Genomic DNA, 15,000 nt, shown 5'->3' on the forward strand with positions numbered 1-15,000 from the left:
TGTGCGATTTATCTATTATTAGCTGACGATGAGTGGAGATTAAACACTCGTACGCGCGTACGCAGCTGATGGAGTCTGGGTGATGCTGGTGGTTAGTAATGGATTGAGGCAAGTGAGGCACTTTGCACACTTTTGGACTTGGTGTTTGGTGAGGAGCGCTCTGGAGAGCGGTCTGCTAATTGCTCGGCTCGGAGCAGCTTTACCGCGTGAAGGCGTGTGAAGCTCGTGCCAAGCAGGCGACGAGACCCTTTTACAAATTACTTTACACGAATGTTTGGTCAAAAGTTTGGAAAACTTACTCGGTAATCGTAAATTTCCACCAGGATTCTAGAGACACAAAGGACAAAGGAAGGCTAGAGTGGCAAGTGGCAAGTAATTTGTAAACCACCACCCACCCCTCCACCCCTCTAAACTGCCCTTAACTCATGTTCACGTCGTGCCGGAATGAAAGATGGTCTGGCTGGCTGGACGGCGGCGACGGCCTCTGGCGCAACGCAGCGGGCACCTGCGGCTCCTTTCGTTCGCTCGCTTGCAACAGTGGCCAACGGTTATCCTCTCGGGAACTCGAGGCTCGGCACGGTCTGACCCTAGGAAACTTTTCGAAGGACGCCGGTGATGGTTCACTTTCCGGAATGGCCTTTCGCTCCGAACGCGGGCGTCTGTGTGCGTGCGTTCACTTTGTGGGCCCTGGTGAGCCCCGGGAATCCTCAGGTGCAACGTTTTGCACCACAAAAGCCCCATTTTCCCGTTTTTCTTCCACCCTCCGCTCGTTGGCTGGCTCGTTAAAACTCGACTCCCGAGGCTTCCCGCAAAGCAAACTTTCGCTTCATTCGCTGCGCAGCGGAGTTCCCGGGTAGACCGAAACCTAATTATTCCGGTCGAAGCTATAAAACCGGTGCTCTCCTCCGGTGGTCTTGGCTCGGTGTAGACCACCTGCTGGGACCGGGCAAGTAACCCGGTGCATCTCCCCGTGGCCACACCAAAAACCTGATCCAGAGACGAATTTACAGCTCAGCAAAGCGTCGGTACCAAAAGCGACCATAATACTGACGCCACTGCAATGGCTAGTGGCCCCGTCTGCTACCTAATCTATTCCCTGGCTCCCCAGCTACTGACGCCGGGGCGGAAGGGGGCAGTCTACCTCGCCAAATGGCCGCCCGGTGATCGTAAATCATATGGCGTTTTGTTCTGTTTTTTTTCTCTCTCTCTGTGTGTTCTGTGTTCTTATGCCTTGAGTCCAACTCCATCCACCCGGACTAATCCGGACGTCTTCAGGGCTTCATCCTGGCTACCGGACGCGGTGCGCTACCGTCGTCGTCCTTCCAGCGACAGCTACGTTATTACCACCTCATTGGGGGGATATTTTCGGTTTTTACACATTCCATAAATAATTCCCAAACATTTATACAGCCGCCAAAGGAGCCGCCAAGGTTTGCGGCGGGATCTGCGGCACGATTAGTCACCAGGAGTCGTCGGCGAAGGTAAAGGTAAGCCGACGTCGCGACTGAAAATGTATCGTGTAGTGCCGTAGGAGCACTGAGGAGTTGCCAAAACAAAGGGAGGGGAATGTCGTGGCTAGACACCTCCCCACAGGTTGCGACTAGTTGCTTCGCTCGACCCCTAGCGCGCGAATCGGTTGTTACCGATTCCGTTTACGACTCTCGGGAGATTAATCCAATCCTAGCGTGATTTAATGTGGTCGGTGCTATGGTGCAGTTATCAGCACGTTTTATGTTTGCGTTACTAGCCAAAGGGAGTAGACAGGACGTGGTGAGAGTAAGGCCACCAGATGGTGTGACATTGGGTCATGCAAGCAACGCGCTAGGGCGCTTATGCTTAACCCCCGGCCACCGTCGTCAGCTGCTAATCAAATCCTGACCAACGAACCATGCGGAACCGGTTCCTGCGTGACTCCATGATTCATGGCCCCGAAGGTTCCAACGAGGCCAAGGCACCCTGCGAGGGCTGCGATGGGGCTTGCATTCAATTATTGGTCAATCAATTTGCCCGAGGATTGATTATGGGAACGGAGGAGTTGGAATAGCATCACAAGATGAAGGGTGCTCAGCCATCACGGTGGTCATAGGTCTGTCCTGGTGATGTTTGCAAGTATCATCAACTTTTTTTCTCTTGCTTTTTTTTGGGGTGTGCTAGATGCGCATAAAAATTGTGCTGTCTTGGCACTATTTGGTTTGGTTAGCTGTGAGCAATCAACTCGCTGACTAGTGTTGATGTTTGACCTTATATTCCTCTCATCTTTTCGTCTTTGATTGTTGTCCTTTACTTGATTCAGGACCTTAACCTAATTATACTAATGTTAGCTTGTTATAAGGTATTTTTCTGTGAATACACTTCTTTAACTAACTAACTACTTCTTCTATCCTCTTGCATTAAATGATTCTTTGCATTTCAAACTAAAAAAAAAGGAAGAAACCATCTCGGATGATGGTGAGGATGTTATCGATCACTTCTGTACACAAAGTAACCACCAACTGCTCCCCCAACAGCATCCTGTGCGCGGTTTACTCATATTTCAGGGGTTAACTGTTCTTTTCAATAGTTTATGAAAAGTGCTAACACACCAGCCACACCAGCACTGCCCAATGGATCCGTCGGAGTGCCGTTTTTTTTTTCTTCGTCTTCTGACCAGCAATTTCGTAAATCGGATCTCGCCTCGACCTCTCGCTAGCTCATCGTGCTACTGGTACTGGCAGACCCGATGATTGCAAGCCAGATAAGCAAACGCTGCACGGTTTGAACGCACGGATGCTCGGTGCTGGAAGCGAGCAGATGATATCTTTTCCATTAAATCTCCACGCATCCTCGTGCTGCTGCTGCGCCAACCAGTAACCAGCGGCACCGAAACGACTCTCGTACACATATTTTCCGTCAAACGAGCGCTCGGGATTGGTAGCTGTGCAGCCACCACCGTGCGAGGAGGTACGGGATCTAATAAAATTTCATTATGAGACCAAATCCGACGCTTCCAAAAATGCTCCGTCGGCCAAGCCAAGCCAAGCCATGGACCAAGGGCATAAAGTGCCATCAAAATGCGAGGCCCCCAGGGAGGGGGAGGGGGAGGATAAGGCACACAGCAGGAGGGAAACTAGATGAAGCTGATCTCAGGACCAAAAAAAAGGACAGGACAGGAGGGAGGGACCAAACCGGGAGCATCTACATCGTCTAACGAACATCAGGCATGCAGCACTCAGAAACTCACGCGCGCGCACACGCAGGAATGTAACATGAAACGGGGTAGTGGACGTTTGCAACATCCTGTGGATGGACGGCGTCCCCCTCATCCATAACCTCAAATTGATCTTTCCTATTTACACTAACGACACACACATACGCACGCACACAGAGACAAAAAAGGATGCAGAGGACTCGAGTGATGGCGAGTGATGGTGAGTTACTCAGAAGAAGGAGCGAATCGCGCGGTGAAGGGTACATTACTTTTCATATCGCACGCAGTGGAAGGTGTGGGGGGGGGGGGTGGTACCGTGGAAAAAGGGGGGAAAATTCGAGGACACAATTCACGAAGACTAACACGACCTACAACGGGAGTACCGGGAGGAGACTAGATAGAACTAGAAGATGCTTTGGATTTGGAGAAATCTGCAGCAGGATTCCCGCTGGGTTGCAGGAAGGAAAGAAAACGCACACACACTAATCCAAAAAGGAGATATGGAGGATCCAGGTACATCAGATACTCCCCTTCGGTCCGGACAAAAGGTCATGCAAAGAAAAGAGAAGTGACATGTTCTGGTCTACGTGGCAGTGATCAACACGGGGTGGTTTGGGGATCAGAGGCTGGGTCGTAACTACGATCCGCGATGAAGATCACAAAGCGTTTTACCGTGCTTGGTGTTGGCATGTGTGTCTCTCTCTCTCTCTCTCTCTGCGTTTATCGTGGCTCTTCGATTCCGTCGGTTGGCGGTCGCACGCCGCAATCGGTTGATCGTCGATCGTTTCCTCAACAACAGCAATAGTTAGAGCAATGCGAATAGGGCCTGCAGAGGGCTTCTAAGGGGTCAAGGTGGGTTGGGGAATCGGATTAGTTCGGAGTGATCTTGCCGATCGCGAACTCGCAACTCGCAGAGAGATCATTTTACTTCATCGGTTTTCCATATATTTGGCTCCATTCCAATTACAAATCGGTCAACTACAACGGAGAACGCTACTGTGGAATATTGAATCCCTAGAATCGTTTCAGACGACGCATCGTTTCACGATATACCGCGGATCACGAACTCTACAACGTACAACACAGATCTACAAGAGGTACAAACACATCGTTTTCGATTTGCCGTTACTTCCTAAGGCCGACTCGCCCGCGCTCGGTTGTCACTTTTGAAGCCAATGTCGAGAGCCAAATGATCGCGATCACGATGAGTTCCATCGTGCGCTTGATGTAGTAGAATTTTGCATAATTTGGAATCACAAAAATTCCCCCCCGGGGGCACAGCGGGCAAGGCCAATTGTTTCGCAAAATTTTGAATACGAAAACATTTTACGCGCCCATTATTTTTCCTATGGCTGGCATGTTAATTCTAAAACCGTGGCTTAAACTACGAGATGCTATCCGCTGCCTAACAGTACAACAACAATTTGGGGAACTCTTTTTTACCAGGGATTTCTTGGGACTTTAAACACGAGCTGCTCGTGGTAACGGTACGTACGGCTAACGATAAGCATATGTTTAATATCTGCTAAAAATCCGCTACAAAAGACAGCTATTTATATGTAGATAAGAACGGGTCGTGAGCTAATTGTAATACGTGGCAGTACAAGCGCGGTGGCGGCTTCGGCGCTGTCGGCGTCTATACGTAATCGCTTCAGCCTCACAGCTGATCACTGCGGATCCAGTACGGCGAGTTGGAGTTGGAATAGTTACGCTTCGGTGGTGCGTCGCGATGTTTCATGTTTTGGTATGGTGGTGGTTGATTGGTTGTTGGTTTATTAAGGTAGTAGGTTAGTATTGTTTGTAACACAAAAAAAAAAAAGAACGGGAAAGCAAAACAGCAACAGAAAGGCAGCCAGAAAGGGAGGCGGGAAAACATGGAAAAACATGGAAAGATAAAAGACGCATTAAAGAGAGGGGAAAAAGAAGAAAAGAAAACACGAAACGAGACATTATTGGTTTGCACGATTTGATGTGGCCAGAGACTGTGCGGCAGAGGTGTAACTGTGTGTGCTGCTGCGTGTAAAAAATGCATGTTAGTGAGTGGTTAGTGCATAAGCATTATTCGCGAGATGGGTTTGCAATGGGACAGCGGACACTCCAGCCAACAAACTCTACTCCTGCTATCTCCAACAGCAATAGGAGTTTCCAGCGTCAACCGCGCATCGTGCTCTCGTGCTTGAATCAATATTTATGCAAACCACCCCACTGGTCAGGGTCTCAACCTTCCTCCCTTTCAAGTCACGGTCACTGGTGGGACTCCGAACGATTGAGTCGGTAATTGATTTTACAAATTTACTTTCGCAACTTTTGCAACAAACAAACAAACAAATCCCGGCGCCATTCCTCCCACCGTTTCCACCTCGGAAACATCGCACGATCACCGCGATAAACATGGGCATTATGGGCTTTTACTGCTGCCCAGCACAGCAAGACGAACTGGATCGTAAAAAGGCCGTAAAAAGCGATATTGGAATGCAATATTTTTCCACTCTTTGTCCCCCCCCCCCCCCTGCTGGAAACAACCAACCACCAGCGAGAGCTTTCGCACGAGAGCCGGCGTCGAATATCTTCATCGCACCACCGACACGCGAATTCTCGTTCATTTTGAATCCACAAAAAATTCATTTGGATCAAGGATGTTTTTCCGTTTTTTTTTCCTTTCACTTTCCACGCCAATGCTATGGCGTGGCGCGGAGGGGGTGCTCGGCAGCACTTATCTTGTTCCGCACCGTGTGCCTTGCGCAAAATTATCCGCACGAGCCGCAAACGAACTTATGTTTCGTCGATTTTGCTTTCGCTTTTTTTTAGTTCGCACATTTCGCGGGGGTCCCGGGATTTTCCGGAATCAAACTTTCCGCTACCGCTTTGATGTGAAATGATTTGACGAAATGTTCTCGTTTTTCGAGAAGCACTTGGAGGCAAAGTGTGGGGTGCATTTGCAGTTAAATGCTTCGAATTGATTTGAGTTTCGTTTATTACCTTTTGAGCACCAGTTTACTGGCCATTTGCCTGTTGGCTTTGATGAGTTAATATTATTTCAAAGTTAATTTTTGCTAAAGCAAAGGGAATGAAGCGGAGCGATGCAACAAAAGTGAAAAGGGGATTGAGCTGGACCAATGGAAGCTGCAGTGTTAGTAGCGAATCTTATTTAATGAATCACAAAGCGCACTGAGTAGCAAGGTACATTATGTGTTCTTTTTTTGTTATAGTTCTATGTAAATAATTCAAAAAATGAACGGCCTTCCTTTTGTAGTAAAAAACTGTACCGGAATGTACCAATACTCTGGATAGGCATTTTTGTTGGAATTGAAACATCGAAAGCAATGCATAATACATGCCTTCATTATTAACTTTCCTCTTTCCATGCATAGCAGCATTTCACACAGCTGGAACACAGGTCGTGTTTTTGCAATTTTGTGTTCCCAAAAACTACGAACGAGACCACCGGGCATCGTGTGGGTCCCGCCGATGAGGGAAGGATTTCAATTCCAATTATATTATAGAAAATGGACCACGATCAGCCCCGGTGATGATCATGGAGGAGAAGAAGAGGAGGTGAAATAAGAGAAGAAGAGGAAAGAAACACAAGACTAGCACCACCCCCCCAAAAACACAAACAAAAAAGAGTACGGAAAAAAGAGGCTGCCCAAGGATGCTACAAAACTAAATGCTGCACTAGCGACGGACCCTCACCGATCGGCGGGAGGGGGTGGGGAGCTGAAGGCTTGGAATGGGCGGGTGGTGAGGTTTTGGTGTTCGGTTTGGCGTGAGTTTCACACTTACCTCTTCGTGTTCGCGTTGAAATTTTTCCTTCTTCCGAAGCGCTTCCTGTATTTTTAGCTGCATACAGTCCCGATACGTCCCCGGGTGGTTGCGGATGTGAGCGAGCGCAGGCGATGTGAGGTGAGATGAGCGAGCGAGCGAGCGAGGCAGCAACAGCAGGAACGGAGAAATGGAGCGAATAACGTGAAGGGAAGGGAGCGGAGAGTGAAAAATTTGGGAAAAGAAAAAAGAAAAGAAAGAATCGAGCCATAAATGCCGTGAAAACAAATGAGGTTTGGTGGAAAAAGTTTAAAGTGGCCTTTTCCGCCGGTGCACCGGAGTTTTCGCGTGGAGTTCGAGGCCATCACTACCAACGCCACCAGCACCCAGAAGTGGCGCAATGTCACTTCTTGGCTTTTCTTCCTTTTTTTTTTGCGTACAGACATCCTTCTGTTCTAGATTATTTTTGTTCGGATTCGCTCGGTCCCGTTCACCATTTGTGGCCATTCGGAGTGGGATGCTGGTGGTGGTGGTGGTGGTGATGGTGTATGTCATGCAGCAGTGCAGACCGCGCATTGCTGATGCTGCCACACCAACGAACCCGGGGCGGCAGGAGGGAGTTTTAATTTCCCGAAACGAGGTAACAAGCTTGGAAAATAATTAAACGTGTCGCGCACCGACAGAACCGAAGCGTGAGCGAGCCTAGCAGCAGCGCCAAAAACTGGTGACCAAAACCTGGTGAAGCAAATTTCCAAATGTTTCTCTACTCTAATCTGAATGGCCACCCTCACTACGGACCGGTGTCAGGTGACTGCACGGCCTGGTCGCCCCACGCGCGCGAAATGCTGAATGGAAATTAAACGAATGCGGCCAACCGACCGACCGACCGACCGGCGTGACGTGACGTGACGGTCCCGGCATATACTTACCCTCTGGATGGTTTCTTCGAAGCTTGGCTGCGGTCCACCATTGCCGCCATTCATTTGAAACTGTCTCAGTCTTTCGTTTTGTGACTGAAAAGAAGAAAACAACGTGGCACTCTCAGTGGTTTGATGTTTGGGGAAGGAAAAAAAGGCAAAAGGAGGTGTGAGTGGTGGCGTCGTCCCGAAAAGCAGTTCCAAAACGCAAACGAACGGTAGAGCCCGGAATTGGTTTCCGCCCGGGGACGAAGTGTGAGCCCGAAATGAGCGACGGCGTCCAACGTCGCGGTTCGGCAGCGAGTGAAACACATTAAGCCGTTTTTCAAACAAACGCGCGCGCCAAAAAAAAAAAGTACGACGCTGGCCGGAAGTTCCATGTCGGCGGAGAAGGTGCTGAGGTACTCGACGCCTGAAGTAGGTCTGCGCGTCGTGCGATGGCCACGGCCATGCAAAAGTTGCCAACGGCATTTGCATAATAAATTAAAAGATTTCTCGGACGCTTCGACCACTGCTGCTGCTGCTGCTGCTACTGGTAGTGTTCGTTGACGCCGTCACCGCCGTTCTTCTGTTGTTCCTAAAGTTGAAGCTACTTATGCGCCTCGAGAGCACTGCTGCCGTTTGCTTCGGTATGTTTGATTTCTTCGTGACCTCCGTCGTCGTCGTCGTCGTCGTCTGCGTCGCCGTGACCGTCGAACCGGAAGTCACGAAAAAGCCGCAAAGCTGTGAACGGAATCACTACTCATTTGCGTTTGGGGGCCATCACCGAGCCCGAGCGTAACTTGCAAGTGCTGCAGCAGCATGCACTTCCGGTCGTCGGTTTCTATTTTGTTTTATTTTTTCTATAAGGAGCAGAACCAACGATGGCGCCTCGCTATGGCAGTTTTGTTTTATTAACATCCTCCAGCAGCGAGTGAAATGTGAGTCCACCAAAGAAGTCCGCCCCCCGTATTTCATTGCTCCATTAGCTTATCAGATTCACATTAATTTGCGGTAGCGCCAGCACGTGGTCTGGCTCGTTAGAATGAAGCGCTTGAGGTAGCTCAAGTTACCTTATATGAGGCGTTGCAGAACGCTTAACCGTTCGTCATGTTTATACCATTTCGAAGCCTTGAAAACAAACTTGTCGAAGACCACCATACTTCGGTAGGGATTCTTCTTTCTAAATAACACCCACCACTACTGCTTAAAGCCTCTTTTCGAAGATTTCTTTCGAGCGCATTCCACTCCAGACTTCCAGCGTTCAGCAGCGAGTGGAAATACACAAAAAAGAAGAGAAAAAAACAAAAGAAAAGCTCCTAACAAAGCGTTCTGTCATCACGTCAACGCCGCCTTTGATGGCGAACGAGCGGTGAAACACTTGAGGACAATCAGCAGCAGCATACAACTCGCCATAAAGCGCAGTATGCGAGACTCCGACCGTCCTGCCAACATGTCGTCGTCTTTGGTGACGATTGGACACTGAAAAGCCACCGTCACTGTTCTAGGAATGTTCTTCAAAATGAAGGAATGCACCGTACACCGCCACTAACCCAGTGAAATGACAGAACACATGCAACAAGACGATGGAAAGCGACTTCCCAACGATCACCGGCCATGCGCCTCCATTGGCGGACCGGCGGCCATTCATCCATCAGCATCAACGCGCCGGCGGAAGCTTCACCGCCAGGCCACAAAGCACAACGATGGCGATGGTGATAGTGATGGTGATGATGCTGCTAAACGCGCCCATCTGGCGATCCAGGGAGGCGGTCGCTCGTTGAGAAACAATCGCGGCACGAAATTATCTGTCCAAAGGATCTTCTCCACCGAGAGTGAGCACATGGAGCGTCAAGTCGTAAAAGAGTAGACGTCAGCGAGGGCGCGTATAGCGATGGAGCGGACTATTCATCGTCATCGCCTGCGCCATCGAGGACAAACTACTTGAATGCATAAAAGGAAGCGCGCTGAGCCGCGCTGACGAAGAACTTAAGAACTCTCTTGACTCACTATTATCGTTCAAGTCGAATGACGTCGACCACGAGAACGACAACGACGGCGACGACGACGACGACGACGACGACGACGACGACGACGACGTGATAGTTCACTGCACTCTCTGGCTCCCTTTTGCTCGAGTGCCAGGCCTTTTTGGTGGATCTTTTGGGCCCTTCGGTGGTTCGTTCCCTACCTTAGCACGAATTCTTCCTCTAGTGATGAAACATTCTGGAAAACTTTAAATTATTCGCAAAAGTGTCATTTTCATAACCCTCCGCCACCGGTGAAGAGGGATGTGTAGAAATGTGCCAAAAGCCATTTTTAGCTCCTAAAGTGCCGCTTCCAAAGCAGCGCGAGGTCATCAACCGGGCAAGCATCTTGCAGAAGAATAGAAAGCCCTCCATTTCTCGGTTTTTCGTTCCATCGTGGCACCACACAGCTCCCTGACGAATCATTAAAAATCCGGCGATCCCGAGTACCGAGGGCGCAATAAACAGCATAAAAAAAACTCCCCAAAAACAAGGCACAGTCTACCGCCGAAGCTTGTTGCATTGTCTCGGGGCATTCCTTCACGAGTGGCTGCTGTGACTCCAGCCGCCCTTGGAAATATGTGACGTCGTGATGGCGCAATGTATGATTATGAAATTTCGTGTCTTTCCACGTAAATTTCAAGCGAAACAGAATGCGGCAGAGAGGAAGCTGTTTGGTGGGAGTAGTGAGCGTTCTGCCTCGTTGCCAGTGATAGGGCAGCTCATAATTATGATTGCTATCGCTGCTCGGTGGTGCGGTGACGATGGTGGCACTGGCTCCCCGGTAAAAAAGAGGTAAAAGTTCAAGTGGAACCGTCCTCACGAATGCGAATTTCTTTCGCTTACGCTGAGGGCATCGCCATCGTCGTCGTTGTCGCGGCCCTGGCGCAGCTATTATTGTGTGGCGTGTGGGGCGTTATCAGCCAGCAAGCCAGCCAGCCAAGCCACCGGCAACAGGGGACGAATAATTTCGACATCTTTAGGACACAATCTCCACGACCGGCAGCAACAACAACAAGGTCGCATAAAAAGGACGAATGGTGTGCTCTTGCCCCTCACGACCAGTCAAGTGGGAATATCACTGACTGCGCCATGACTCTTCGGTGGCTGCTGGTAGCGGGGGGAGTGCCGGCGAGAGTTATGGGTGATTCGCGAGATGAAAATCTTAATTAGGTTGACGGTTTTGTTCCAAGCGAGGGCTTCTACTACAGAGTACAGTCGCCTCGCTAGTGAGCAACACCGGAGGTTTGTTGCTGAAGAAAAGTAAGCCAAGAATGGTCCTGAGAAACGCCATCTTGTCAGCTACTTTAAAGAAATGTTTAAAAAAGAAGGCGAAAGTAACAGATGATCACCATTTACACCGGTGTAGTGGCATACATTGTATTGAAGTCCGCTTCTGTTCTGCAAACCAGCAGAGGCTGCATTGCAATGTAAACAACGTTAAAGATTTGTTCAGACACTTCAGGAGTTCAGGGAACAAGGGAACTTCCTTTCACTTTCGTTCGTGCTCATCGGAGAGGAGCCTGGCAACGTCGTCAGTCAGACGGAGCAAATCTGTTCTCGCCTTAAACCAACGCCAACCATGTCTGGACGTCTCGAAGCGAAGCAAGACAAATATGAGTAACAGTAAGACGTCGTCGCATAGTAATCGACGGTAGGCATGTGCCGGTAGCGAGGGTTAAAACAAAGAGCAATTAAAAATGGCAACAGTACCGCCAGCCGGAAAAAAAGGAAGGAAAAATCTCCTCGTAGCGGCAGCAAAAAAAAAAAACAAGTGGCAGAAGGACATTCGTCAACTTTTAGCTGGTAGGCGACGAGGAGCGGCAAGGTGAGGCGAAGCGCGAGTTGATAAGTCTTCTCTCTTCTCCCGCTTAATGTGACATGATACGTGCTGAAGTTGTTGCACATTCCGTCTGGCTTTACAACAAAGAGGCTTGGGCTTGGGAGGCCTGTGAGGCGGTTGCGTTGGGTAGAAAGAAAGGAGAAGCTCCAGACGCGACGATGACAGCCCTGACGACGCAGACGACGACGGAGGCGAATGACGGAACCCAACACACAACACCCCACTTGAGAGGTGCACTTGAGGCACCGCGTTGCACTTGGCTGCACTGAGTGCTTGATCAGCGCCCGGCCCGCGTCACGGTTCCCCCTTCGTCGTGATGCATCGGGAATGTGGTGTCGTCGGCGTTGGCTTTGGGAGACTGATGAACACCTTCAGAAGCTGCAGCAGCAGCAGCAGTAGGCGTTGCGTTGACTGCAAAGCCTACTGTTGGTTGTTCAACAACGGGTACAAGGTAGAGCGAGTGGGTGGCAGTGGGTCGTTCGGTCGGTCGGACGTCTCAAGGATAGTCATTGACGGGTTCAGTCAGCGTCTGGTGCTGTCACCAAAAGGGGACCAGGGAACCTCTCAGATGAATAGATAACAATTATAACTTATGCATGTGTGAGTCAGCACTGCACTGCGAAGCTGCCTCTCCCTCTCTCCCTCTCTCTCTCTCTCTCTCTCTCTCTCTCTCTCTCTCTCTCTCTCTCTCTCTCTCCCTCTCTCTCTCTCCCTCTCTCTCTCTCTCTCCTTTTGAGAAAGTGTCCTTTTGACTTACGAGCACGACGCAGTGGCTGCGATGCGTGCGTGCCTTCAGTGGACCATTTGAAGCCGCGAGACGTCGATTACGCACGGAATCCCGTGGCAACCTTGGTCGTAACCTTGGTGACCCTAGCCATACGCACCAGGTAAATAAGGAATCGATAACATCTTCCATCATGGGGTGCACTAAGGGTAGAATTTCTTTTCCACGTGCCTTTTCGCAGTCGACGAGCTCTTAATTGTGGTTCGTGATCGCGATGCGTTTTATCAACTTCAAAGCAGAAACAGGAGACGCAGCAGAGAGGGATAGGATATTCAGGGAATGATATGGAATTAATGAGGGGGATGCGGATGCCTACTTACCCTGGACTGGGTCGCTGTGCCGCCGCTGGTGTTTTGATTCGATCTATCACGCCTATTAACAGTCTTTAGTCCTCTCAGGAGCCGCGCCAGGGTTGTCCGCTTTTTGCTCGTCTCGCGACCGTCTGCGATTGGTAGAAGATAAAGAGGAGAACGGGATTATTCACCATTCGTCAGTATGAATCGGTTCAATACAGATACTGGCTGATAAAAAGACATCGCGGAATTCGGAAGCCACAATTACCACAGCTTCCAAAATGTCAATCGCACGCGTGATGGCAGTTCCGATTTTTGGAATAAAATTAAATTTTCATCGCCCTTTCCGGCCATTCGAATGGCCATACCCCATTTTGGGGGTCGTAATCCGGTGATTATGTGCTTGGCGCACCATCATCGTGGGCCGATGGCATCAACATTTTACGGATGATTTCGTGTACAGTCCCGGTCTGGATGCTGCTTAACCTGGACCAGGACCAGAAGTGGCCGCCAGACACTCTCTCTCTCTCTCTCTCTCTCTCTCTCTCTCTCTCTCGAGACAAAGATTGAATGGACAGCGGCCAGCCGGTTTATCACGGGATTGGTGGCGAGGAGGAGGGATAATTTATCTCAATTATTACGGCGTTTCGTGTAGTGTGCCGATGCGCGCTATGATTTATTTGGCGTTAAATTAGACAACCGCGAGCGAGTGCCGCGAATGCCGCGAGACCAGTCGCGTCGGTTCGGTACCCCTAATGGGGAATAAAGTGGCTATAAGTGAATGTGTCCGACCGGCTGCTGCTGCTGCTGCTGCTTCATCTCCATCGGTCACCACTTGTCGGGGTTCGAGTGTGCCCAGGCCATCGCGCGGCGGGATGATTGACAGTGTAGCTACCCTTTGTGCGTGCTAGGACCGTGGAGGAGTTACGGCAGGAGAGTCGAGGTTACGAGAGGTACTTACCGGTTGGTGGAAATTCGTAGAAGTATGCTGAACGTGGGCTGAGACAGCTGCGAGTGGGAGAAAAGGAACGAGAGAAGAGAAGAGAGAGAAAAAACGAAACGATGAAAACGGACCGAATCCCGGAAGGTCAATTTCGGGCGACGGAGAATATCTTGTCAACGTGCGTCAGCCAATTAGCGCACAGTTTTGTGCATAATTATGAGCAAATAATTTGGCCGCTTCAAAACCGGCCGCGGCCCGCGGACAACAAGCCGGAACCAGCCTTCCGCCCACCTCTGGTCCGCGGTGAGTCAAGCACTCGCGGTGATTCAGTCTACGGTATGATCTGCGTGCCTTTTTTCGGTGCCTTTTTTGAAGTGTGCAAAACATGGGCTTTTCAAAAGTGGAAGCAATACAAAAACCGGGTTGGGCGAACGTATTGTACTGATTGACTCAATTTGATGTTATATTTCCACTTTGCTGTAATTTCGTGTGAAAGAGATATCTGCCTGAATGATTCCAGAGCAGGAATAGAGCTTCGAGCTGGAATGAAGTGGATTTTTAGAATTTGATTTCGTTACCCATCTCGTTGAACGAGTTTCAAGGAGAGCTAAAAACAGTAACAACAATTCGAGGCCTACTTGATGTTCCAAGTTCGGTAGCTCGTTCGGGGATTTGAAACCTCGTTCGGGTTTCGGTGTTTGCTTAATAAACTCAGTCTATTTCGTTTGATTTTTCAAAAAAAAAAAAATTGAAAAAAAAACATAAAAAGTAAGAAATATAGAATTAAATAGTCTGCAAGACACTTTAGACGCTTTGGTTGATTGAATTTTCCACACTATGATCCATTTCTGTAACTTCAGCAAAAGATAACGGCTATTGGAATCGATCTCTTTCTAATGCAACCAATTTATGAAGCTCACAACTTCTCTGCAGCCTTAGTTATTTTACTAAAACAGTTTCATACACTCCTGCCAAAATATGGCCAACCTTCTGTGCTACAGCGGATCGCAACGAATTCATAATTTCCCTTTCCGGCCTGCTGCACTTCCGGACGATCCACTGACGGTTACCGGTGCGCGCAGTGAGTGCAAACATTGAATAAGCCATAAATGAATTCCAAATTGTATTACCAATTCCTAGCTGATCGGTATCACTGCTCGAAACCGGGCAAGTGGCCAGTAGCCGCGCCGCGCGTACCAAAGATAACTAATCATTGCCTTCCGCTTTGGATTCGGATAGGCGGCCGTTCACATGCTGGCTTGGAC

At 49.5% G+C, this 15,000-nt stretch overlaps 1 protein-coding gene across 2 annotated transcripts in view; it reads right to left on the bottom strand.

Annotated features, from left to right (window-relative positions):
• Positions 1-15,000, bottom strand: part of LOC126570018 (PH domain-containing protein DDB_G0275795) — a 124,764-nt gene that overhangs the window by 13,148 nt on the left and 96,616 nt on the right. Inside the window, exons 5-9 of one of the 2 annotated variants that reach the window (XM_050227464.1) lie at positions 13,754-13,800; positions 12,820-12,941; positions 7,879-7,962; positions 6,971-7,027; positions 4,675-4,898 (exon numbers count right to left, since the gene is read on the bottom strand). In XM_050227464.1, coding sequence (XP_050083421.1) covers positions 4,845-4,898; positions 6,971-7,027; positions 7,879-7,962; positions 12,820-12,941; positions 13,754-13,800 — 364 coding nt within the window. In that variant the 3' untranslated portion in view covers positions 4,675-4,844. Of the gene's footprint in view, positions 1-4,674; positions 4,899-6,970; positions 7,028-7,878; positions 7,963-12,819; positions 12,942-13,753; positions 13,801-15,000 lie in introns of those variants that run through there. The other variant, XM_050227463.1, reaches the window with a different exon arrangement.

Source organism: Anopheles aquasalis, chromosome 2, assembly GCF_943734665.1.
Source record: "Anopheles aquasalis chromosome 2, idAnoAquaMG_Q_19, whole genome shotgun sequence".
Lineage (NCBI taxonomy): Eukaryota > Metazoa > Arthropoda > Insecta > Diptera > Culicidae > Anopheles > Anopheles aquasalis.